The sequence below is a fragment of the Podarcis cretensis genome (assembly GCF_951804945.1).
Source record: "Podarcis cretensis genome assembly, chromosome: 10".
NCBI classification, from domain to species: domain Eukaryota; kingdom Metazoa; phylum Chordata; class Lepidosauria; order Squamata; family Lacertidae; genus Podarcis; species Podarcis cretensis.
Window position 1 is genome coordinate 7,906,879 of NC_137179.1, and position 26,532 is coordinate 7,933,410.

The 26,532-nt window shown below is 48.0% G+C and overlaps 1 protein-coding gene across 2 annotated transcripts in view; it reads left to right on the plus strand.

Annotated features, from left to right (window-relative positions):
* PLXNA4 (plexin A4) overlaps positions 1-26,532 on the plus strand; it is a 630,666-nt gene that overhangs the window by 315,507 nt on the left and 288,627 nt on the right. For both annotated transcript variants that reach the window (XM_079992126.1, XM_079992127.1), the window contains one exon: positions 25,510-25,641. In XM_079992126.1, coding sequence (XP_079848252.1) covers positions 25,510-25,641 — 132 coding nt within the window. The remainder of the gene's footprint in view (positions 1-25,509; positions 25,642-26,532) is intronic.

Consider the following 26,532-nt stretch of genomic DNA (forward strand, 5'->3'; position numbering starts at 1 on the left):
TGCAGGTGCATCTTCCCCCCATTCTGCTCACACCAAATCGCTTTCATTAATATGCTGCCACCTCGTGGCAACTGGCAGTCGAAATTGTCTTGTCACCTCTTCCAGCTCAGCTGTAAAGCTAGTTCAATAAGTGAGTGTGCGGATGGACGAGAGAGAGAGAAATTATATGGAATTACTGTCCTTTAGCAAGGATGCCCTTCATTTCCTAATGCATGTTTTGCACAGAAGATTATCCCAATGACAAGCACTCTGTCAGATGGTTTTGGCAGTTAACTTGCACAGGTCAAGGAAGATTCTCGGAAAAGTGTGGCTTGATTCAATTTTGACGGCTGCTAAGTTCCATCAATTGGTGAAATTTGTTTCCTCCCCAGCTGCCCTCTAAGGCCTGATCCATAGGTCAGCAGCACTACAGTGGAAGCTCCGATTGTCAGTTTCCTGCACCTTGGAGCTAGGATGAGCTGGCACTGCCTACACCAGTGGTACCCTAATTGGGCAGTACCACCCCCTGGGGGGGGGAAATTACCTTGTTGTTGTTGTTTAGTCATTTAGTCGTGTCCAAGTCTTCGTGACCCCATGGACCAGAGCACGCCAGGCACTCCTGTCTTCCACTGCCTCCTGCAGTTTGGTCAAACTCATGCTGGTAGCTTCGAGAACACTGTCCAACCATCTCGTCCTCTGCCGTCCCCTTCTCCTTGTGCCCTCCATCTTTCCCAACATCAGGGTCTTTTCCAGGGAGTCTTCTCTATTCACGAGGTGGCCAAAGTATTGGAGCCTCAGCTTCAGGATCTGTGCTAAGTGGCAAGGGGGGAAGTTTGGGATAAGGTGATTATCAAACTTTGAAAAGCTGGTATTGCTGGATGAATTTCATCAGTTTTGTTCAACTTAAACTAAATAGTTTTAAATGAATATTGAATGTGCAATTAATTGTTACTGCTTTGAATTCTGTTGCGCTATTATCTTCCTTAGTGGGTCATGCAGCCCATTATTAGGGTAAGGGAGCAACTTTTAAACACCCGCTGAAAACTCTTCTCATGGTGCAGAAGCAAAATACTCCTGTTTCTTAGTCTCAACCAGAACGTGGGAGCCAAAATGGAACATCTGGGATTGGGATCAGAAGCCAAAGGTGGCTTCGGTTGATCTGGGACAGGGGTCTGCAACCTTTAAGACAAAAAGAGCCACTTGGACCCGTTTCCGAAGGAAAAAAAACCTGGGAGCCGCAAAACCATTGCGACATTTAAAACAAATATATCTCTGGAGCCGCGATCTGACAGCGGGCAGGAAGGTGACGTCGGGACGGTGCGTGACTAACGCACGCACCGCCCCCATGCGACGTCACAGCCAGTACAGCGCCCGCCACAGTGGGAGTGTCGGGGCGCACAATGCACCTCCTCCCCTTGCTAGTATCCGCCCCGGAGCCACGGCAAAGGTGTAAAAGAGCCACATGCGGCTCCGGAGCCGCGGGTTGCAGACCCCTGATCTGGGATGTCCCCCTTAAATCGGGACACTTAGAGGCACTGGGATAGGGATCTGTCTGCAAAAGCTTTCCCATGGTTCATATTGAGCCATGAAAGGTCCCAACTGAGACCATTGTCCTGTTGCCCTAGGTTCCCCTACAAGTACAGTGGTACCTTGGGTTAAGATAGCCATGTTCAAATATATAAAAGGATGTCACATAGAGGAGGGAGAAAGGTTGTTTTCTGCTGCTCCAGAGAAGCGGACACAGAGCAATGGATCCAAACTACAAGAAAGAAGATTCCACCTAAACATTAGGAAGAACTTCCTGACAGTAAGAGCTGTTCGACAGTGGAATTTGCTGCCAAGGAGTGTGGTGGAGTCTCCTTCTTTGGAGGTCTTTAAGCAGAGGCTTGACAACCATATGTCAGGAGTGCTCTGATGGTGTTTCCTGCTTGGCAGGGGGTTGGACTCGATGGCCCTTGTGGTCTCTTCCAACTCTATGATTCTATGATTCTATTCTAAGAACTTAATTCATTCTGGAGGTCCCTTCTTAACTTGAAACTGTTCTTAACCTGAGGTACCACTTTAGGTAATGTGGCCTTCCGCTGCCGCCACACTATTTCTGTTCTCATCCTGAAGCAAAGTTCTTAACCCGAGGTACTATTTCTGTGTTAGCGGTGTCTGCAAACTGAAGCGTCTGTAATCTGAAGTGTCTGTAACCCGAGGTACCACTGTATGTCACAAAGCTGAAGAACTAAAGCCCACCGACCGCAGACTCCGATGAGGACTTTTCCCAGAGCCCCCACACACTCTGCCGGTTCTTCAGAAGAAATTATCTTATCTGAAAGAGGAAGTATTAAAAACCCTTAGATACTTCCTTTCCTTTGCATTTTGCCTCCCCTGGTTGCCAAGATATTAAGGCGCCGACTAATATTTCCCCCGCTGCATTTCCTCTTCTGCCTGCCTGCCAAGATCTGTGTGTGCAAACAAGAGTTTCTTCCTTTTTCTAATTAGGTGTCCTCCTCTGCTCCTCAAAGGGGAACAGCGGAAAATGAAAGAACTGGCAAGCAGGGGAAGGCGGGAGAGAGAGAGAGAGAGAGAGAGAGAGAATGAGCTACGTTGGTCTGTTTCAGCATTACTAAAATGTGCATACTATTGCTGATTTTGGGAGCTGCTGCTGGGAACAAAGCCTGGTGTCTTGTTAGATGGACAGAGGGACTGGTGTGTAAAAGGGAGGAGAATGGTAGAATCATAGCATTGGAAGGGACCCCGATGGTCATCTAGTCCAACTCCCTGCTGCAGTGCAGGAATCTCAGCTCAAGCATCCATGACAGATGGCCATCCAACCTCTGCTTAAAAACCTCCAAGGAAGGAGGGTCCAAAACATCGCGAAGGGAGGCCTTTATAATACTGAGCTGGAGAGTAAATGTTTCATCAGAGGCATTCCTTCTGTAGTTGCTGACTTCATCCGCATCTCCCAGGCTAATGTGGAATGGATTAACCTTCTGATTTTGCACTCGCTCGCAGAGTCATGAGGTGGTCCACAGGCCGCCTCTTTCAAACATTTCCGCTATAACTCTTGCAGGCGACCGCAGCTCTAAGCAGCTAGAAAGCCTGGCTGCTGTTGTAACTGCTGCATGCACCTTCAGAATGAAATACTTAACTTGCCACCATGTAGTGTTCATAATAATACAGTGGTACCTCGGGTTAAGAACTTAATTTGTTCTGGAGGTCCGTTCTTAACCTGAAACTGTTCTTAACCTGAGGTACCACAGTTTCAGGTTAAGTATGGACCTCCAGAACGAATTAAGTACTTAACCCGAGGTACCGCTGTATCTATTATTATGTAGGGTTGCCATACATCCGGAATTTCCTGAAGATATCCGGAAATCAGCAAAATGTCTGGGGAAATCCAGGTGTAAGGCAACCCATGTTGGCAGCGTTGTTTTGCCAATTTCCCATTTTAAAAAAAAGCTCAAAAATGTCTTTTTTGTGATTTGGCCAAAGCAGCTCAACAACTTTGGACAAAAAACTTTTCTGTTCAGATTTTCACTGTTTGAAATATGGCAACCCTATATTATACTCTGTGAAAGCAGGTGCCCATAATGTAAGTAAATAAGAATTTATCGGCTGCAACCTTAAAAAGTTTAAAACGATTGAAAGCAATGTGCAATTTTTTTATAGTGATTTCTTTTTTAAAAAAAAGATCTATCAAAAACACCTTATGCAGAACTAGAGACCACAAGAAAAAAGTCTAGAGAAATTCATAAGCTAATAGAGAGAATATGCAATGAAATAGCTCAGCTGGTAGAGCGTGAGACTCTTAATCTCAGGGTTGTGAGTTCAAACCCCACGTTGGGCAAAAGATTCCTGCATTACAGGGGGTTGGACTAGATGACCCTCGTGGGCCCTTCCAACATTATAATTCTGTGATTCTGATTTTTTTTAAAAAAAGGCTTTAGTGATCAGTTATAACCTCAAAGCTTTAATTCTCTTTTATTTTTAAATTAATTTTCTTTTTTTCCTCATCACAAATATACTTCTATCCACAACACACAATTTGCATAATATCTCCCCCTCCCTCCCTTTGGACTTCCCTCAACTTCCATTTCTGATTTATTATCCTCCCGATTTCATTCTGCTGTTTTTTTTTTACAATATATCATATTTCCCCTTTGTTACAATACAGTCATACCTCATGTTATGTTTGCTTCATGATATATTTTTCCAGGTTGCATCCTGTGGCGACCCAGAAGTACCAGAAAGGGTTACGTCCAGATTTTGCCACTCGCGCATGTGCAGACACGCAAAATTATGTCATGTGCATGCGCAGAAGTGGCGAATCGTGACCCGCGCAGACATGGGTTGCGTTCTCTCATGTTGCGAACGGGGCTCCGGAACGGATCCTGTTCACAACCATAGGTACGACTGTATTTGTTCCCTGTCCATAAAAGCAAATGCCAAAGCTTTAATTCTCAATCCAGTCAGGTGTTTTCTGATTTCTTTTTTTCAATTATTCGTAGACCAAGCACTTGATCCTGTGGTTCAGGAGTTAACCATGGTTCCATTAGCTACCACATTTCTCCACGTTGCATGGAAGAGCTAATGGCTCCTGGCCGCAATGGCCACGTTCTGCCACCACAGTTGGAGGCAGCGATGCTTCTGAATACCAGTTGCTGGAAACCACAGGAGGGGCGAGACTTCTTGCGCTCAGATCCTGCTCGTGGATTTCCCACGGGCATCTGACCGGCCACTGTGAGAACAGGGGAGCACGTCTTATGTTCTTGTGAGATTCCTTTCTTTATGGTCTATTGGTTTGTTGGCTTGTCTGTGTCTGGAAGGCAGGGAGTGGGAGGCTGAGGAGACCTGGCGGTGGAGAAAAGGCCTGGCACAGTCCGAGAGAAGCGTCTCTGAAGTAAGCAGCCGCCAGCGCCCTGTCTTCGGTGCTCGATTGCTCTTGCGGACAGCCCTTGCTTGATAGCCATGTCTGATCTCCACTGCCTTTGTGCAGTGACTGGCACTTGTTGTATTGACGCTGAACTCCTGACCTTGCGTTGTCTCGGTCCGTGACCTCATGTCAAAACCACTTTGGGTAGAGTTTCATTGACCGGGTTGCCTCAGGTTCCCAAAGGAGGGCGATTGCTCAGGCCGCTAAGCAACAAGCGCTCCTCGCTCTTTCCTCCTTCCCTCTCCCCGCCTTCTGTGAACAGATTCAAGGACAGCAAAAGGAAGGACAGAAGAGGGAGATGAATCAACCTGAGCTGTCGCTTCAACTAGCCAGGAACACAGGCAAAGCGGAATGGAAAGAAAACATTCAACGCCGCAAACAAGCTTGGCACAGGTAGCTCACAGCAGCAGGCAGCAGGCAACGCTCTGGGCCAGGGGTCAGCAAACTTTATCAGCAGGGGGCCGGTCCACTGTCCCTCAGACCTTGTGAGGGGCCAGACTATTTTTTTTGGGGGGGGGAATAGGAATGAATTCCTATGCCCCACAAATAACCCAGAGATGCATTTTAAATAAAAGGACACATTCCACTCATGTAAAAACATGCTGATTCCTGGGCCGTCTAGGGGCCGGATTGAGAAGGTGATTGGGCCGCATCCAGCCCACGGGCCTTAGGTTGCCTACGCCTGGCTGAGGAGGGGAAGAAGGCGCCTTACACTGTGTCTGGTCATTGGCATAGCTGTCAACTTTCAGATTTGAAAATAAGGGATCAGCAGCCTCACCTATCCCGGGGACAGTCCACGGGACATCTAACAATCTGGGATAGCAGCGGGAAACGGCGCTGAAAAAGGGAATTTCCCGCAAAAAAAGGGAAGGTTGACAGCTATGGTCATTGGTCCATCTAGCTCAGTATTAATGGGCACTGGCTAGCAGAGGCTTTTCAGGTTTTCAGACAGCCTTTTCACCCAGCCCTACCTTGAGATGCCAGGGTTGAACTTGGGAGGTGTAGTGGTTAAGAATGGTAGACTCGTAATCTGGTGAACTGGGTTCGCGTCCCCACTCCTCCACAAATAACCCAGAGATACATTTTAAATAAAAGGACACATTCTACTCATGTAAAAACATGCTGATTCCCAGACCGTCCGGGGGCTGGATTTAGAAGGCGATTGGGCCAGATGTGGCCCCCGGGCCTTAAGTTGCCTACCCTTGCTCTGGGCCAATGTGGTGGTGCAGAGGTTAGAGAGAGACTAGTACTTGAATCCCCCACTCACTGTGTGGCCTTGCGTCCATCACTCGCTCACAGCCTTACCTACCTTGCAAGGTCATCTTGAGGATAAAATGGGGAGGAGAAATGTGTATGTCTCCTTGAGCTCCCTGCTGGAAAGAAGGTGCAATAAACAAATCTGCCTTGCTTAGCTCAGCTGGTAGAGCATGAGACTGTTAATCTCAGGGTTGTGGGTTGAAGCTTCTTCTTTGGCGATCACTTGTAGCCGAGTAAGATTGTCCTCCATAAACACAGTTTTAACAGTGAGTCCGTAAGTGACTGTGGAGGCCAATTCTGGATCCACACGTCCTTCCACAGTGGGGACATAGGTTTCCAGATGGGAGTTGATCACGGTGAGGGTTTGTCAAGCATGCCTTCCTCTTAGCACGTTTCTCCCTTGAGTCCTGAGTTCAAGCGTCTTCAAAGCCCATGACACCTTTGGTAAAGGCTGTTCTCCAACTGGAGCACTCACAGGCCATTGTTTCCCAGTTGTCAGTGTTTATACTACATTTTTTAAAGATTTGCCTTCAGAGAGTCTTTCCATTTTTAAGTTCGGAATAGAGTAGTTGCTTTGAAAGACGATAATCAAACATACACCATGTTAGGCAAAAGATTCCTGCAACTAGACGACCCGTGTGGTCCCTCCCATCTCTACATTTATATGATTCCCTAATTCTATGAAACAAACACATTGATGATGAGAAAACTGTGTTAGGTGGTCACCACGCTGGGTTTGATGTTATTTGGTTAATTCACAAAGAACCCTAAACGTAGGAATGTAGTGTTGGAGGAGACCCTTGAGGGTCATCTAGCCCACCCCCCACCCCCCACCCCCCGAGGAATCACATATTAGTCCTAAAGTACTATCAAATTCCTTATGGTCTGCCTCAATCACTGAGATCCTCTGATGGGCCTTCTTGTGATTCCTCCACACCCCTGAGGTCCAGCCAGACTTTACTAGGGACTGAGCCTTTAGTGTGCCAGACCCTGCCCTGTGGAACTACCTGCCAGGAGAGGTTTGGCAGCTATCATCCCTGCCTTCTGTTAGACATCTCCTAACGGCCATGTTACTCAGACCACCCTTTGAAGTGTGAATTTCTTTATAACTGACCGGTATTGACTAACCTTTTTATGGACACCTTTACTGCTCTTATTGTTGTAATATTGTGTCCTGTATACTACCTTGCTATATATATTTTTTATGAAAGTGTAGTCTATAAATCTGCCAATAAATGAATAAAGAGGCCGGGTATTGTACAAGGCTGCAGGCAGCACTGGCAGCAAAATAACAGGTCCGCTCTGAGCAATCCAGCCACCGTTGCTGTAACCCCCAAATTACCTGAATTTCAGGACATATTTGGGCTACCAGTGCATTCATTAGGGCTCCTGGACTCTTGTATTTTCATATGCCTCCCTATTCTCTATGATACGTACAGAAATTGTGGTTTTCTTTTTGAAAGTTTGGGCAAAACACAGCTTTCAAAAGAGGGATTTGTGTGGTTAAGTCAGATAGAGTTAAGAACCTCCAGATTCCTAGACTATTCCAGACTATCCCAAGTTAACTGCTCAGCTGACCTCCCTACCTCTTTGATGTTTAGATAGGTACATCTTAGTTTGAATCCTGTTTACAACCTCCTCCTCCTACACTTCTCTGTGGGACCTCAAGATGAGAAATCACCTTGAATCTATCCTCTGAGAAGAAAGGAGCAAACATAGTTGCCTTCATCTTCTCTAGATTTGTTAGGTTAGATCTACAAACTTGGTTTACACACACTCCTATTGAAGTTATGCACTTCCTATAATAATGGCATTTTTATTCTAAGGAATTAGATGCAGAAATATAGAGTAGGGGACCGCTGACTTGACAGCAGTACACGTGACCAAAAACAATTGGTCTTAGCAGAACCCAAGTTTAACATGAGTCAATAGTGTGATGCAGCAGCAAAAAAAGCTAATGCTATTCTGGGCTTCATCAACAGAAGTCTAGTGTCCAGGTCAAGGGAAATAATAATCCCACTCTATTTTGCCTTGGTCCGACCGCACCTGGAATACTGGGTCCAGTTCTGGGCACCACAACTTAAGAAGGATGTTGACAAGCTGGAAGGTGTACAGAGGAGGGCAACCAAGATGATCAAGGGTCTGGAAACCAAGCCCTATGAGGAAATATTGAGGGAGTTTGGGATGTTTGGTCTGGAGAAGAGACTGAGAGGTGATATGACAGCATCTTCAAAGATCTGAATGGCTTCTCACATGGAAGATGGAGCAAATTTGTTTTCTGCTGCTCCAGAGAGTAGGACCTGAAGTAATGGATTCAAACTACAAGCAGAGAGATTACCACTAAGCATGAGGAAGAACTTTCTGACAGTAAGGGCTTCCTCTTGCCCCATTGTTTTCTGATTGGGAAAAACCACTCTTTAGTGTTCAGTTGGAGCAAACAACAATTTAAGTTTTCTCTGGATTGATGCTTGCTCTGAATGAGCACTAGAGAGTGGGTTTTCCCTTGGAAAGGAGCAAGGCAAGGGGAAAACTGCTTGGGCTCATGCCTAGAAAGTGTGGGTCAAGCAGAAAACCACTCGGACCCAAGTGTGTTTAAGCAGAAATGTGGACGACCCCTATGAGTTGTTCGACAGTGAAATGGGCTTCACTGGAGAAGACTTCACTGGAAGTTTTTAAACACAGATTGGATGGCCATCTGTCTGGGGTTATTTAACTGTGATTCCATGGGGGTTGAATTAGATGGGCCTTGCAGTCCCTTCCAACCCTGCCCTGTTACGGTTCTATGATAATCAACCTTGTTATTTTCTAACAATGCAAGTCCTAGCGATTGCAACTGGCAAAGCCTACTCTGTAACAGAAAAAAACACAAGCCATACTCTGCAGACCAAGCGTGCCAAAGAGTTCCGGTAGGCAATTTTCAGTTTTCCAATAGTTCATCCATGTGTGGTGTTTGTGTTTGTTTGTGTGTGATTCAAAGAGGGGAGCTGTTTCTCTTTGAGCGCCCACTGACTCTCAGTCTGAGCATGTACATCTGTCTGCTGCAGTCCGGCTAGCATCTTTTCAAGTGGCTGTGCATTGCTTGGGCAATCGTGGTGATCTCAAAAAGCCTTCAGTCCTGTTTCCCTGATGACACACACCAGTCAGTCAAAGACCCCTTTGTGGCAAGGCCTGCTACACTTCTTTGGAGTCATTCCCCCCCTCCAGATCCCAGGAGGTCATCATTGCATTCCGTGTGCGTGAGGCAGGCATGATCTCATCCGCAACTGAAGAACAGTGTCTGGCCTGCCAGCTTTGCAAGTGAGTCGCCGCAAGAACAGTTTCCAAGCATCACGTCATATGCGTCCTCATGCAGTCAGCAGCACATGCGGACAGATTCCCAAATGTGTTTATGTGGATGGAAGTGCCGCTAAACCAGCTAGGGCTTCCTGATAGGAAAGATTAGGAATGAGTTATCGGGCTCTCTCAGGCTTCTGGGTGCCTAAGCAAGCAGCTGATTCCAAACAGGCAAAACTGAGGCTGTAGCAAACAGAATGTGAAGAAGAAGAAGAAGAAGAAGAAGAAGAAGAAGAAGAAGAAGAAGAAGAAGGACGACGATGACGACAACAACAACAACAACAACAACAACAACAACAACAACAACAACAACTTATTATTTATACCCTGCCCACTCTGGGCTGCTCCCAATCAGATATTAAAAACACAATACAGCATTAAACATTAAAAACTTCCCTAAACAGGGCTGCCTTCAGATGTCTTTTAAAAGTAGAGTAGTTGTTTATTTCTTTGACATCTGATGGGAGGGCATACCACAAGGCGGGTGCCACTACCGAGAAGGCCCTCTACCTGTAATCTCACTTCTCACAGTGAGAGAACCACCAGAAGGCCCTTGGCGCTGGATCTCAGTATCCGGGCTGAACGATGGGGATGGAGACGCTCCTTCTGTCGAATAGCTCTTACTGTCAGAAAGTTCTTCCTGATGTTTAGTCGGAATCTCCTTTCTTGTAACTTGAATCCATTGTTCGGGTCCTACCCTCTGAAGCAGGGGAAAGCAAACAAACGAATCCTGGGAATGAAGGGTCCATGGAAATGCGGCTCTGTCAGTAAAAAATTACAGTCCCCAACATGCAGTTTAAATGACCATTGGGCGTGCTTTAACTATATTCTATAGAAAGAGCTGTTTGACAGTGGAAGAGATGTCCTCAGAAGGTTGTGGACTCTCCTTCCTTGGAGGTCTTTAATAAGAGGCCATCTGTCAGGGATGCTTTAGCTGGGATTCCTGCATTGTAGGGGGTTGGGCCTTGAGGATGCTTCAGGTCCCTTCCAGCTCTACAAGTCTACTATTCTATGATTATAATACCTTAGAAGCTCAGTGCAGAGAATCCACAGCCACTGACATTCTTTGCATACTAAATGTCCTGCAGGACACTGTGTGCGAAGCTCCACCGAAGGTGGCAATCCATTGCCCAATGTCACAAACCCCCAGGAAGGGTAGGCCTTGCTCCTCCTGGCAGAGGCCGGCTGCTTCTGGGGTGAGCCCAGCCTCGGCTAATGGATGCCTTGGCAGGGCTCCTTGAGCGCTGAATGCTTGCTCTTGGCAGGCTGTTACCTTGAAAAATGAGCTCTCCCGAGCTTGCCTCTTGTTGCTACAAACGAACGCTTCCCATTGATTAGCACAAACCTTGTAAGTGTCTAATTTATCAATCAGCCGGCGCGGTGGGAGTGTGTGTAAACCAAGATTTCAAAAATTATGTCATCTGTCAATTGACTGGGGAATGTTATTGTTGTGTGGGCTTGGCGCGGAGGGCCCTCACTCAGAGGAGAGATGAAATGGAGGTGAATTGAATCACCTCCCACCGTGGCCGGCGGCCCAAGACTATCGCTGGCCTTCAGGGTACAGGACTCTGAGCCTGGTGAAAAGGTAGTTAAGCCCAGGATGTTCTCCCCTGGGAACTTGCTGAGATGAGCAAGAGGTCTCCTTGTGCACAAGAAATTCCCAGTGGGTTGTGTCCATGGGGATGTCACCAGTACATGAAGGCTCTTGTGGCAATCACACAGGGTCCCCTGACGTTTAACGGTCTATTGATCCCTGTGCCACCACTGTGCTCGCTTCCCCGCTGCCAACAACCTGTTACTCTCGGGTAAAACACAGTCCAGACAGTTGTTAAAATTGAACCAAATAAACAAGGTTATTTTATAAGCCTTAACAAGTTTATGGTTTCTCAGATAATATTCCTGTCAGTTTATTAACTTTAGTTTCTTTACCGGCCTATTCCTTCCTAATACCTTCTGACTGATTCTATCAACTGTTTGACTGACTCCTCTTAACAGATTCTCTCACTCTCTCCCATCAGACTAGCCCAACCCACTGACTTATCTTCTCCATCTCCTCTCTAACTCCAGACTGACTTCTCAACCACCCTAGTAAAGGTAAAGGGACCCCTGACCGTTAGGTCCAGTCACGGACGACTCTGGGGTTGCGGCGCTCATCTCACTTTACTGGCCGAGGGAGCCGGCATACAGCTTCCGGATCATGTGGCCAGCATGACTAAGCTGCTTCTGGCAAATCAGAGCAGCGCACGGAAATGCCGTTTACCTTCCCGCCAGAGCAGTACCTATTTATCTACTTGCACTTTGATGTGCTTTTGAACTGCTAGATGGGCAGGAGCAGGGACCAAGCAACGGGAGCTCACCCCGTCGCAGGGATTTGAACTGCCGTCCTTCCGATCAGCAAGTCCTAGGCTCTGTGGTTTAACCCACAGCGCCACCCGCGTCCCTTCAACCACCCTAACTCTAACTCCTCCCCTTGGGTTCCCATTGGTTAGTCATTTTACAATTAGTTAACCCTTTCCTTATGAACCCAGCATGATATCACACACCTAGAAGGGCAAACGCCACAGCCCTCCCTCTTCTTCTCAACTGTGACAAGTCTGGCATGGCCAGGCAGATGCCAGGGCCCACTGCTGCTGATGCCCGTCTCCATTTTTCTTTTTAATTAAACTTTCTCTCTTTTTATGATACGGGACACTGAAGAGAAGCACCAGGTGAGGTGGCTGAATTCACCTCCATTCACCTTAATTCCCCAGTTATGTTTCAGGGCCCTGACAGAGGCCTCAGAGACATTCTGGAGATACCAGGGACTTTTTGTGCTGGCTTCGTAGAACTCAACAGGGAATGAGATAGGGTCAGAATTAGAATCAGAATTAGTTGGCTCTGCTTGCCAATGGCTCTGGTTCCTCTCATGGGCTCTGGCACCACCTACTGTTAATCTCCCTGCCATCTGCCCTACCGGTCCCAATTCGCATCCGTTTCCCCTCCCTCTTTGGCAAAGTGCTTTCCGAGAGAGGGCGGGACTGTGCTGTGCATGTCCCCCACTCTGTTTGCATCACCCAAAAGACAGTGAAAAGTTTTGTGAAGAACGATCTGTATTTTAGCTCAGTTCTTTGGACAGAACAGAGCAGACATGTCCATTTATCAAACGAAGCACTGTCTAGATGTGAAATAATAATGCTAATAGTTTAGTTTATTCATTCACATTCTGTCTTTGGTGACTCACAGTAGACAAAACAAGAACACCGTGGGGAAAAATGGCATCCAAATAAATAAATTGCTTCAGACTGAAATATTTCAAGGAGGCAGTGGTTCTAAAAAACAATTTTTCACAGTGTCTAAAAGCTGACAGTCTTGGGCCCACAGTCACCTATCTAGGGAGGCTTTTACATAATTTGGGCACCACAACTGAAAAGGCCCTATCCTTCAATGTCTCTCTCATGCACACTGCTGATGGCAGGGGAACACAGAGAAGGGACTTAGTGATGGGTGGGGGGGTGGGGGTGGGATATACTTTTACATTGACTCAAGTACAGTATATTACATGTTCAGGAGAGGTTTATTTGAGAGGTGGCTCATTGATTATGGACATGCCAAACATTAGACATATGCGCAGTGCCTTCTTGGTGGTGGCTCCCCGGTTATAGGACACTTTGTCCAGAGAGGCTCACCTGTTGCTTATGCTTTGGCTACAAGTGATAGCCCAAAAATAAAAGAAGAAGAAATTTTCCATGCTAGGTGAAGACATTATTATTATTATTATTATTATTATTATTATTATTATTATTATTTCCCTAGAACTTTGAACAACTAGGGTTTTAAAAAATGCTTTTCAGTTTTTGAACTATTTTGTTTTCCTCGCTGGCTGGGTTATGGCTCTGTTTTCATGTTGCCTTATGATGGTGTCAGGGAACTGCCATCGGAAGGACAGGTGGTGGGAAGGCTTCAGGAGAATAGGAGAGACACTTCAGCAGTAGAGGGAACCAGTAGGGGGAGTGCGGGAGCTCCAAAGGAAAGGGAGTCGGAGGGGAGGCTCTGGGATACTTCCAGTGAGAACAGTGAGGAGGTATCAGGACCCCCCTTAAGGACCCCCACCCCTCGCCGGAAACTGTCACGCAGAGAATCCAGGAGGCGCATGTCCGTGAAACAGCTTTTATGTTGGAAACGTTTCCGCAAACGCCCACTGTCAGATTCTACCAGCGACTGACGGAGCCATGCCAAAGGGCTCCGCTCAAGGCAGGGCTTCACTACACTGAGTGAGCTCTGAGGGATCAAGCTTTAACGCACAAGCAGCTCATTATCCCACCACAGCAATCTGACAGTCCCTGAAAGCAGCTTGTGCAAGGAGAGGCATCATGAGCAACCCAGCCGGAGCCGGAGATGGGGGAGCAGCTGCAGCCTGTCCAAGCCTGGAAGAAAGGTACAGGATGTTGGAGGTACAGTTAGCTCTGCAAACGGCGAGGCTTGAGGAGAGGAGGGCTCATGATGCAGAAAAGGGGAAAGCCGCCCAGCTCTCGAGGAAAGTGCCTGGACTGGTGCAGAAGTTTGGGGGTGATCCCAGGAATTATCAAGCCTTCAGGACAGAGATGCAATATGCCCTCAATCTGCAGTTTGATGATTTTCCAGATGAGGATTCGAGGGTTGCTTATGTGATTGGGCATCTCGAAGGCGGGGCAAAAGATTGGGTGAGGCCACTAATGGCAGCCAATAATGAAGCCCTAAGGGACACAAGGAAGTTTTTTCGCGCCATGGATCTGATGTTTTCCAGCGAGATTGAGCAGGGAGTGGCGCGCAGGCAGTTAATGGCGTGTAAACAAGGGAACCAATCTGTCCGTGAGTACTGGACTGAGTTCACCATGTTGATCCATAAATTAGGTTGGGATTTGTCAGCGGAACCGATACAAATGCTGTTCGAAGAAGGACTATCTTCGGCAGTGAAAGACGAACTTTCCCAGGCGCCCAGGGCGGAGTCTATGGACCATCTGACTAAATCAGCGCTGGCCATAGGATCACGCCAGGAGGCCAGAGCCTTGGAGAAGCGGGAAGGGAAAGGGGAGCGTTGGAGGGATTTCCGCATTCCAGAGATTCCAGAGCAGCCTTCCCTGCCAGCAGAGCCGATGGAAATCGGAACAGCGCGCGCGCGCGCAATTTCAAACCCCAGTGAAGGGCGGAAGAAGGAGGGAAAAGGCGCCAAGAAATGTTTTCTCTGCCAACAGCCAGGTCACTTTGCCAGAGTTTGTCCGCAAAGAAAGGAATGGCAAGGAATGGCGGGAGCTGTTGGGGAGGAGGGAGAAGGCGCTAAGGAGCAAGTAAAAGCCAACGTCTGGCTGCCACCGTCGGGGCACAGCAGCCAGGCCAAGGAACAGTAAATGTGCCCACGCCAGAACCCCCAAGACCAGCTCTTGTAATAGAGGTATTGCTGGAGCTGGCAAACGGACACCCACTAAAGGTGAAGGCGCTATTAGACTCAGGCAGCTCCTGCAACTTTATGAGTAAGGAGTTTGCAGCCGCACATCAGATACAGACCATCCCTTTAAAAAATCCCCTGCAGGTGACCATGATTGATGGGAGGGCGCTGTTGGGGGGAGAAGTAAACCAGCAGACTGTCCCCATGACAATGAGGGTGGCAAGACACACGGAACTGATAGCGTTTAATATAGCCACTTTGGGAGGAGCGCCCATCATTTTGGGGATGAGCTGGCTAGCGCTGCATGATCCGCTTGTGGGATGGCATCAGAGAGTGGTTTCCTTTGGGTCAGCACATTGTATGGGACACTGCACGGAAAAAGGGGGCCAAGTAGGCACTCAGGCCACGTTAGCAAAGATAGAAGCAACGGATCAAGGTAAGGTACCACAACAATATGCAGATTTTGCCGACGTCTTCAGCGAAAGGGAAGCAGATAAACTACCCCCGCACAGACCCTTTGACTGCCAAATCAACTTACTCCCAGGAGCACAATTGCCCGTGGGCAAGGTGTATGCAATGTCTGACAGGGAGATGCAGGAGCTAAGGGAGTTTATTGACAAAAACCTCAAGCGTGGGTTCATCAGAGAGTCACGAGCGGTGGGGGGTAGCCCAGTGTTCTTTGTGGACAAAAAAAATTCAGACAAACCAAGATTAATTGTGGACTTCCGGGCCCTAAACGCAGTGTCCGAACCCGTGACTTTCCCTATGCCCAGAATTGATGACATTCTGACCCGGGTGAGAAAAGGGAAGATTTTTACCAAGCTGGACCTGAGGGGGGCGTATAACCTGATACGTATGAGAAAGGGAGATGAGTGGAAAACCACTATGTTCACCCCCTTGGGGGCATTTGAGTACTGCGTTATGCCTTTCGGCCTCCAGGCGGGTTCAGCAGTATTTCAATCATTCATGAATCACGTACTAGGACCATTGCTGTACAAGAACTGCGCTGCGTTCTTGGACGATGTACTGGTGTACTCAGAGGATGAAGAGCAGCATGTGCGAGATGTACGAGAAGTACTGAGGAAACTGCAAGAAAACCAGCTGTGGGTGAAACTGGAGAAGTGTCAGTTTCACACCAGGGAGGTGGAATTCCTAGGGTACCGGTTGTCGGACAAGGGGCTGGCCATGGATCCTAGCAAGGTGCAAGCGGTGCTGGAATGGAGGCCACCGAAAACTAAGAAAGATGTGCAGAGGTTTTTGGGGTTCAGAAACTTCTATCGGAAGTTCATCAAGAACTTCGCCCACTTAACAGCCCCCATCACGGATTGTCTCAGCAGTAAGAAGAAATTTGTCTGGACGGAAGAAGCGCAGCGAGCTTTCGAAAGTTTAAAGAGGGCGTTTGCTTCGGAAGAACAACTCTTACACGTGGATCTGCAGCAGCCGATGAGGGTGGAAACCGACGCGTCTGACAGAGCGGTGGGCGCCGTGCTCCTGCAGCCAGGACCGAATACGTCAGAATGGAGACCGTGTGCCTTCTTCTCGAGGAAATTGAACAAATCCGAGAGGAATTATACAGTGTACGACAGAGAATTACTCGCCGTCCACGAAGCGTTCAAGAGATGGAGACACCTGTTGATTGGGGCGCAACACAAGGTTCAAGTGCGGACAGACCACAAAAATCTAGAATACTGGAGGACAGCCCGAGTATTGAACCAGAGACAAGTAAGATGGGCGCAAGAGTTCTCCAAGTTCAATTTTGAAATTCGCTACGTGCCAGGGGCTGAGAATGTCAGGGCGGACGCTCTCTCCAGAAAACCTGAGTACTTGGAGGGGGAAGGAGGGGCGGAAGAAAGACATATCATCTCGGAGGACCACTGGGTTTGTGGGGCGGCATTGGTGGGGCAAAGAGAACTGGTAGAGGGTATTGAGAACGATGAATATGCCCAAGAAAAACTTAGGGAACTCAGGGAGACAGGTGAGAACGCAGGGGGTTTTGAGGAAAAGAACGGAAAACTATATTACAAAGGGGCACTCTACATACCAGATGGGGAACTAAGAGGGCGGGTGCTCAAACAGTTGCATGACAGCCCCACAGCGGGGCACTTCGGGCAGCACAAGACCATGTGGTTGGTTACCAGGGAGTTTTGGTGGCCCAAGGTGAGGGAAGACGTGCGGGAGTATGTCAGGGGATGCGACAGGTGCCAAAGAGCAAAGGGAGAGAGGTTGGCGCCAGCAGGGTTATTAGAACCCTTACCCACCCCAGAAAGGCCATGGGAGATGGTATCCATAGACTTTATGACCGATCTACCGAGATCCAAAGGGAAAACCGCGGTCATGGTGGTAGTAGATCTACTAATTAAGATGTGCCACTTTATAGCTTGTTCACATGCAGTGACAGCGGAAGAAACCGCAAGGTTGTTTGTGAAGCACATTTTTAGGTTGCATGGCGCCCCCTTGAGGGTTTTGAGCGACAGAGGAAAACAATTTACTTCCAGGTTCTGGAGGAAACTAATGAGCATGTTGCATGTGGAGGTAAGTTTTTCCACCGCCAGGCACCCAGAAACAAATGGGCAAGCAGAAAGGGCAAACGGGGTTTTGCAACAATATCTGAGGTGTTATGTAAAGGACAGAGAAACTGATTGGGTAGACAGGTTACCTCTGGCAGAATTTGCCTACAACAACGCGGAGAACGTGTCCACAGGGATGAGTCCCTTTCTAGCCAATTATGGGTGTCATCCTCGGGCATTTCCAGGAGAAGGAGGGGGGAGGTGGAGTGTACCTGCAGCGGAAAATTTTGTTGAAGAGATGGAAGCGATCCACCGTCAGCTCCAACTCAACTTAGAGAAAGCCAAAGAAGAATATAAGAAGCAAGCAGACAGAAATAGGAGGGAAGGCGAAACCATAAGGGTGGGTAACCGGGTGTGGCTATCCACCCAAGGACTGCCGTTCAAGGGAGGGTGTAAGAAATTGAGACCCAAACGGTTGGGACCCTTTGACGTCATACAGCAGGTCAACCCAGTAGCATTCAAACTCCGATTGCCCAGTCACATGAAATTGCACCCAGTATTTCACAGGTCATTACTGTCGCCGTACAGAGAGGGACGTGAGTGGGGGGAACATGAGAGGGAGGTCACCCGGACACCCGTCATAGAAGAGAGAGAACGCAACATGGATGTGGCAGGGATCATTGATTCCAGGTGGAAGGGAAATCAGGTGGAATACTTGGTAGAATGGGAGGGGGAGGAAGAGTCAGAAAACACATGGGTACCGGCAGAGGAAGTCAAAGACGAGATTTTAATAGAAACGTTTCATCGGCGTTTCCCAAGAAAACCACAACCAGTGGCACGATTTAGGAGGGAACACTTCGGGACCACAGATGAGGAAGGGGAGTTTGAAGGGTTCCCAGAGTCAGGGGTGGAGGTGGAAACAGATTCCGACGAAGGAGAGGAAGATGGGGAAAGAGACGGAAGGCCGTGGTTAGAAGTGTTTGAATCCTCGGAGGATGAGGGGAGTTCCTTCCAGGGATTTCCGTCCTCGCCGCCAGTAAGAGAAGAGGCGGGAGGGGGTGGAGGGGGCCCTGGGGGGGAGGTGGATGTCAGGGAACTGCCATCGGAAGGACAGGTGGTGGGAAGGCTTCAGGAGAATAGGAGAGACACTTCAGCAGTAGAGGGAACCAGTAGGGGGAGTGCGGGAGCTCCAAAGGAAAGGGAGTCGGAGGGGAGGCTCTGGGATACTTCCAGTGAGAACAGTGAGGAGGTATCAGGACCCCCCTTAAGGACCCCCACCCCTCGCCGGAAACTGTCACGCAGAGAATCCAGGAGGCGCATGTCCGTGAAACAGCTTTTATGTTGGAAACGTTTCCGCAAACGCCCACTGTCAGATTCTACCAGCGACTGACGGAGCCACCCCAAAGGGCTCCGCTCAAGGCAGGGCTTCACTACACTGAGTGAGCTCTGAGGGATCAAGCTTTAACGCACAAGCAGCTCATTATCCCACCACAGATGGTTATATGCTGGCTGCTGTGGTCGGTCCCTTTCTGCATAGGTTGATTCAGCTTTGTGGTTTGCACAGTTGTGAGCCACCCAGAGGACGTTGTTGATTGGCTGGCATACGGTGAGGATGTGGAGAGGAAGGACCTCTGTACTGCGGCTTCTCACTTAGGTGTTTCCAGGAAGTAAAGGTAAAGGTAAAGGTACCCCTGCCCGTACGGGCCAGTCTTGACAGACTCTGGGGTTGTGCGCCCATCTTACTCAAGAGGCCGGGGGCCAGCGCTGTCCAGAGACACTTCCGGGTCACGTGGCCAGCGTGACATCGCTGCTCTGGCGAGCCAGAGCCGCACACGGAAACGCCGTTTACCTTCCCGCTGGTAAGCGGTCCCTATTTATCTACTTGCACCCGGAGGTGCTTTCGAACTGCTAGGTTGGCAGGCGCTGGGACCGAGCAGCGGGAGCGCACCCCGCCGCAGGGATTCGAACCGCCGACCTTTCGGTCGGCAAGTCCTAGGCGCTGAGGCTTTAACCCACAGCGCCACCTGCGTCCTTGTTTCCAGGAAAGCAATGACCTATTTGAACTTTCTCCCTGTGTGAGTCCATGTGTGTGCAATCTATACAGTATGCCGGAAAGGATCAGCAATGCTCCAGCCCTTTGATTTACACAGAGGCCTTGCTTTGACCTAATTTTGCATCTCGGTTGGTGTCTGGCTTAACAAAGGGGTCACTGGGCGATGCTTTCCTTGGATTACAACCTACATCTTTGCCAATAGCAGAGCTTCCCAGGTGTCCTGCTGGCCGCCTCTCCAGCTGCTGCCTTGTGCTGGGATTACAATGAGATGTGTGTGCTGCTGATATGGATTTTTAAAACATTGACTTGCTTTCAGTGTGGTGTAGTGGTTAAGAGCGGTAGACTCATAATCTGGTGAACCGGGTTTGCTTCCCCGCTCCTCCACATGCAGCTGCTGGGTGACCTTGGGCCAGTCACACTTCTCTGAAGTCTCTCAGCCTCACTCACCTCACAGAGTGTTTGTTGTGGGGGAGGAAGGGAAAGGAGATTGTCAGCCACTTTGAGACTCCTTAGGGTAGTGATGAAGTGGGATATCAAATATGTGAGGCATTCCTCTTCCTCTTCTTCTTTTTCTTCTTTAGTTGTGGAGAAAGGAAGTTGCCCGGCAAGCCTGGCTGTGTGTTGGTGGGGTCAGCACCACTGAGTGCTAGATGATACCTTGAGACACCCCAAGGCCCCTCCATTCTGGTGCATTTTGGAGGATTTGCACTACTGACAGAATCAGGCTGGTTCTGTGCAATCACAATTTTCACACGAGTCTGTGCCTGGAAAAGATTTAAGGCCAACATACTGCTTTCATTTCTATTCGTTGCATGCCCCAGAGCTTCTTGCAAAAAAGCCTGCAACTTTATACACCACAATTTCTTTTTGGTGTGCTTTTGTGTTCTTTGCCTCGCTTCTGTTGTGTGATTAGTGCAAAAATACCCCCCCCCCACCAAGCAAGGGACGCGGGTGGCGCTGTGGTCTAAACCACTGAGCCTAGGGGTTGCCGATTGGAAGGTTTGAATCCACATGACGGGGTGAGCTCCCGTTGCTCGGTCTCTGCTCCTGCCAACCTAGCAGTTCGAAAGCATGTCAAAGTGCTAGTAGATAAATAGGTACCGCTCTGGCCGGAAGGTAAACAGTGTTTCCGTGCGCTGCTCTGGTTCGCCAGAAGCAGCTTGGTCATGCTGGCCACATGACCTGGAAACTGTACGCGGGCTCCCTTGGCCAATAAAGCAAGATGAGCGCCCCAACCCCAGAGTCTTCCACGACTGGACCTCATGGTTAGGGGTCCCTTTTCTTTTTATATACAAACTGCATACAAAAACATGTACGTTAGAAGATATTTCACTAAAATCAGGTTAAATTCTTAACCTGAAGCACCACTTTAGCTAATGGGGCCTCCTGCTGCTGCCACGCCACTGGAGCACAATTTCTGTTCTCATCCTGAAGCAAAGTTCTTAACCTGAAGCACTATTTCTGGGTTAGCAGAGTCTGTAACCTGAAGCGTATGTAACCTGAAGTGTATGTAACTTGAGGTACCACTTTACCTTATTTATTCAAAAGTACAGCCAGTTACATCTTGTGTGTTTATTACTTAGGCAAACCTGGCCCTCCAGATGTTTTGGAACTACAACTCCCTAACAGGACCGGTGGTCAGGGATGATGGGAACTGTAGTCTTCAAACATCTGGAGGGCCGAGTTTGCCTATGCCTGCTATAAAGGCTTCCTCCTCATAGCAGCAGCTGCAAATTCTAGCCCAGACATTACCTGGGATTTGGGGGGAGAACCCTGAATCTTCCTTGGCAGCGATCTTCACTTTGCAGAGTTTGCACATCGCCCTTGCAGCTGCCTCCTGCAAGCGAAGACACAGCCCGAGTTTTATTGCCAATTGATTGGCTGTTAACAGACATTAGACAAATTAGAGCAGGCCATTAAGCCTGGACGGAGGAGCGTAAATGAGGGAAAGATGGTGCGCCGTTTCCAATGACCCCCCTCCCCTTGCCTCCTGATGGTTGCCTGCCCCCCCGGATCAGCAGGATCAATAAAGCAACATCATGTAGCCCAAATCAATGGAGCAGCTGGAATGCCTCACATATATAACGGCCTCGGTGTTAGATCATATGCTCAGGACCTGCTTCCTCTCACCACCTTGGGAATGGCAACCAGCAAAGAGTTACTGCCCGTCCTTTGGGGGACATTAGATTCATAAACTAGGGGAGGGAAACCGATATTGGAAAAGCAATAAGGCATTAGGGAGGCATCTCTTCAGTCGTAATGCTCTGGCCAGCTTGCGCTCAGGGCAGCCTGGATTGATGCGCTGAGCACCAGGACTAGTTGCGCCTTGTCAAAACGGAACTTTCTTTTTTCTTTTAAAAATCATTTTTATTAAGTTTCCCATTCTAACAATCCAATCAGATCACATTAAATCTTCCAAATTATACATATACGTATCAAATAATGCAAATATTCTGCCAAATTAATTTTTTTTTTTGTTGGGACTTCCTATGCTTCAAGTTCGGGGGGGGGGGGCTCTGATCATCTCATATCTCTACTGCTTTTGATAGTCATTTCTAATAGTTCCTCTAAATTTTCCTGTTGTTAACCTTCTTTCTTTCATGACCTGTGAGTTGTTTCCACAAGCGAGTTGAAGTAAAATGATGTGTGTCGAAATCGAGCTTTCAGCCGCTTTAATCTAATAGTTTCTAATGAGATTAATTTATGAAAGGTCCGTGGGAAGGGAATAAGGCCTGGGGCTTTGAGATGGGCAGGTACACCCAATGGGCAGGGTTGCCAGGCTTTTGGCATGGACCTTGTTTACCTTGTTTATTCATTTGAGATACTTAAAGTCCCATCCCACTTCATTTCAGCAGTGGGAGAGCTGGAAAGTGGAGCTTGCTCCATCAGATTTGCTGGGAGAAGACAACTCCATCAGGGACCTCCTGGCCCTGAAATATGCCCGCTGGTCATTTCTCTACAAATCTATGATTCTATGATGGTTTAGACATTGGAGCCTGAGTTTCCATTTTCCTCTCCCCTCCCTGCCCCTTTTGCCTTGTGTGTCATGCTTTATTAGATTCCTAAACCTGCGGGTTGGGATGGTCTAGTTTTGATCATATGTAATCTGCTGAGACAAGCAGAGACATCACCTTGCCGACAAAGGTCCGTATAGTTAAAGCCATGGTTTTCCCAGTAGTGATGTATGGAAGTGAGAGCTGGACCATAAAGAAGGCTGGTCACTGAAGAATGGGTGCTTTTGAATTATGGTGCTGGAGGAGACTCTAGAGAGTCCCATGGACAGAGGACAAGATGGTTGGACAGTGTTCTCAAAGCTACCAACATGTGTTTGACCAAACTGTGGGAGGCAGTGGAAGACAGGCGTGCCTGGCGTGCTCTGGTCCATGGGGTCATGAAGAATCGGACACGACTAAATGACTAAACAACAACAATCTGCTGGGGAAGCCTTTATGGCTGTAGAGCAGGGTAAAAATGTTCTAAACCAGCGGTTCTCAAACTTTTTCTTTTCTTTTCTGGGCCACGCTTTCAGAATGAAAATTTGCATGCGCCACGCCGAATTCTTTATTGGTAAGAAATACATTGGAAAACAAACATAAACAATTCCCAGCAGTGTTCTCCACATGGGTGTCTGCTCTTTTTCTTCATCAGCACATGAAAAAAACCCACCAGCATGTTAATGCACCTCTCTAATAACGTGCCCCATTTTTTAATGTATTTCCCCTTGACTAATATACATATTTTTACAGCTTTCCCTAATATACTCATACCTCAGGTTGAAGTAGCTTTGGGATGAATATTTTCAGGTTGCGCTCCACGGCAACCTGGAAGTAACGGAGCGCGTTTTGCCGCTCGCGCATGCACAGATGCTTAAAATGACGTCACGCGCATGAGCGGAAGCGGCGAAATGCGACCCGCGCACGCGTAGATGTGCGGTCGCATCTTACGTTTACTTCAGGATGTGAACGGGGCTCCAGAACGGATGCTGTTCGTATCCAGAGGTACCACTGTATACTGCACTTGCATATTATTTTCGCCAATACATGCATTTATTTATTTATTTTACTACCCTGCAAAAATTCAGAGAAGCACACGTTTTGAAAGGATGGCTGTGTTTCGGTCCGCGTGTTGCATCGGGAAGCGTGACTTCGCTCGCTCTGACTTTTACATGGAAACTGAATTGGGATATCTCCCCTGCCCCATCTATAGCTGCAGCCTTCGTTCTCCCTGGCCGTTGGCCATGATGACAGTCTGCCCCCAAAGGATTGCCCCTATTACCCCTGAGCTCCTGGAATTTTTCCTGCCTTGATGTTGTGCTGCCTGCCGTCAGCTTAGCCTAGCCTAGCGAGGAATATCCTTTGGCCAGGCTAGAGAGGGGTGGAGAGCAAAGGCGCCTGCACCTTTAAAGATTAATAGTATTGTTTGCTCATTAAGGAGATCATTCAGGGCCAGGCTGAAGCTGGAAGCCTTGATCGCAAGCATCTGTTTGCTACTGGGAGAGGATATTAATTGCCTTGATACTTCAGTGAGTCTAAATACGACCGCCAGCCCCAGATAGCATACGAACAAACAAACAAACAAGCAAACAAACAGATGCCAACAGGGTCCCTCTGATGGCTGACCTTTGCAGAGAGCTGGGCGGCTGTTTTTAATAGCAACCTTCCTGGCAGAATAGAACTGCATGGCGGGAAGGCTCTGGGGAGATGGAATTAATGTCGTTATGTCAGGGTCCTTCAGGGCTGCCAGATTGGCTATGGGGCGGGACTTTGAAAGTGGAAACTGGTTGCAGGGTGGATTTGATTTAAATCAAATTGATTTAAATCATGGTTTAAATCACTAGTCAGTAAGACTTGATTTAAATCTTTCTTTCTTCTTTCTTTCTTTCTTTTACAGAAAGACTCATTCTTGCTGGTATAATCTTAATATTTACAGCCGTATGAAGGTTTCATTTTTGGAATAATAAATTTTCAGAGTAGTTTTATTATCATAAATACATAGGCAGATGATTGTGATATTATAAAGGTAAAGGTACCCCTGCCCGTACGGGCCAGTCTTGACAGACTCTGGGGTTGTGCGCCCATCTCACTTAAGAGGCCAGGGGCCAGCGCTGTCCGGAGACACTTCCGGGTCACGTGGCCAGCGTGACATCGCTGCTCTGGGGAGCCAGAGTCGCACACGGAAACGCCGTTTACCTTCCCGCTGGTAAGCGGTCCCTATTTATCTACTTGCACCCGGAGGTGCTTTCGAACTGCTAGGTTGGCAGGCGCTGGGACCGAGCAGTGGGAGCGCACCCCGCCGCAGGGATTCGAACCGCCGACCTTTTGATCGGCAAGTCCTAGGCGCTGAGGCTTTAACCCACAGCGCCACCTGCGTCCCATGTGATATTATGTGATATTATGGTGAGGTTTAATAAGTTAACTGTTTATATTTGGAGAACTTTTCTGCTGTACATTGGAAGGAGGAAAATAACCATTTCCTTAATAACCATTTAAACTATTAAACATGACACAATTATTAAGGTTAATGGGCTAAATAAGGCCACAACTTTATTGGTTACAGGTGATGAGCGGTATTGGCTTAGGCATTGGTCCTAACTTAATGCAAGTTTTGCCCTTTATATGGTTGTAACGAGTGCAGAGAGAATAATTGGGTGCGCTCTTCCCACTTTAGATCAAATCTATGCTTCCAGGTGCCATAAGAAAGCTGCAGAGATAGCGCAGGATAGTGCGCACCCCGGAAATGATCTCTTTCAGCTTCTGCCTTCTGGAAGAAGGTACAGGGTTATAAAGACTAGGACTAGCTGCCTGAGAAACACTTTCTATCTGGTTTTAAATGCAGTGTAATGAGTCTCTATGTGAGTATATTGTATTCAGTTAGGGGGTATCAGAGTTTTTAGGGGCTAACCAGGCTAGGAAAGTTGAGATGGCAGGCTTGTTGGTTTTTGAATGTCTGATGTAGATTTTTTTCAATTTCGTTGTTCTGTATGGGACAATGACAATAAAGATTATCGTATCGTATTGTTCCTTTGCCTTATGTCTCCCTTTTTTGGTTTTTGCAGATCCGTGTTGATGGACCCATCAGAGGTGCCCTCGAGTATGAGATTGTTCAGGTGGTGGATACCGGTCCAATCTTGCGGGACATGGCTTTTTCCATGGATCACAAGCACCTGTACCTCATGTCTGATAAGCAGGTGAGTGGCGTGGCTAGCGTGCGCTGCCATCCTTTAACCCCAGGAATAATTGTGTGCTTTTTTTCTGCTCCAATCAGAGAGTCTTGTGGACAGGCACAGCCTCTTCTGTTTAGCAAACTCTGGATCATGTTTCACAGTGGGACTTGTTTCGTTCTCACCTTAAAGAGGCAACAAAGAACCAGCACTGCTACTGAGGCCACATAATACCCGTTCTGCTTCTGTACAAAATCGGTCTTTGGAACTCCCTGCCTATTGATATCAGGTAGGCACCTTCACTGGACTCTTCTTGGTGCCTGCCAAAAACAATGTTATTTAGGCAGGCCTACCCAGATACTTAGGGGACGCAGGTGGCGCTGTGGGTTAAACCACAGAGCCTAGGACTTGCCGATCAGAAGGTTGGCGGTTTGAATCACCACAACAGGGTGAGCTCCTGTTACTCGGTCCCTGCTCCTGCCCACCTAGCAGTTCGAAAGCACGTCAAAGTGCAAGTAGATAAATAGGTACCGCTCCAGCGGGAAGGTAAATGGCATTTCCATGTGCTGCTCTGGTTCGCCAGAAGCGGCTTAGTCATGCTGGCCACATGACCCGGAAGCTGTACACCGGCTCCCTCGGCCAATAAAGTGAGATGAGCGCAACAACCCCAGAGTCGGTCACAACTGGACCTAATAGTCAGGGGTCCCTTTACCTTTGCTTACCCAGATACTTAGAATGCTAATGCGCCTTTAGTTTATTCTTCACTTTAGGTTTTTTTTAAGTGTTTTAATTGTTTTTACTCACAATTTTATTATTTTCACAAACAACTTTGGGGTTCCCCCCCCCCATTCAAGTGGTATATAAATGTCATTAAATGAATGAATGGCCAGTGTGGAGGTGTTCAGCAGGTACCAAGAA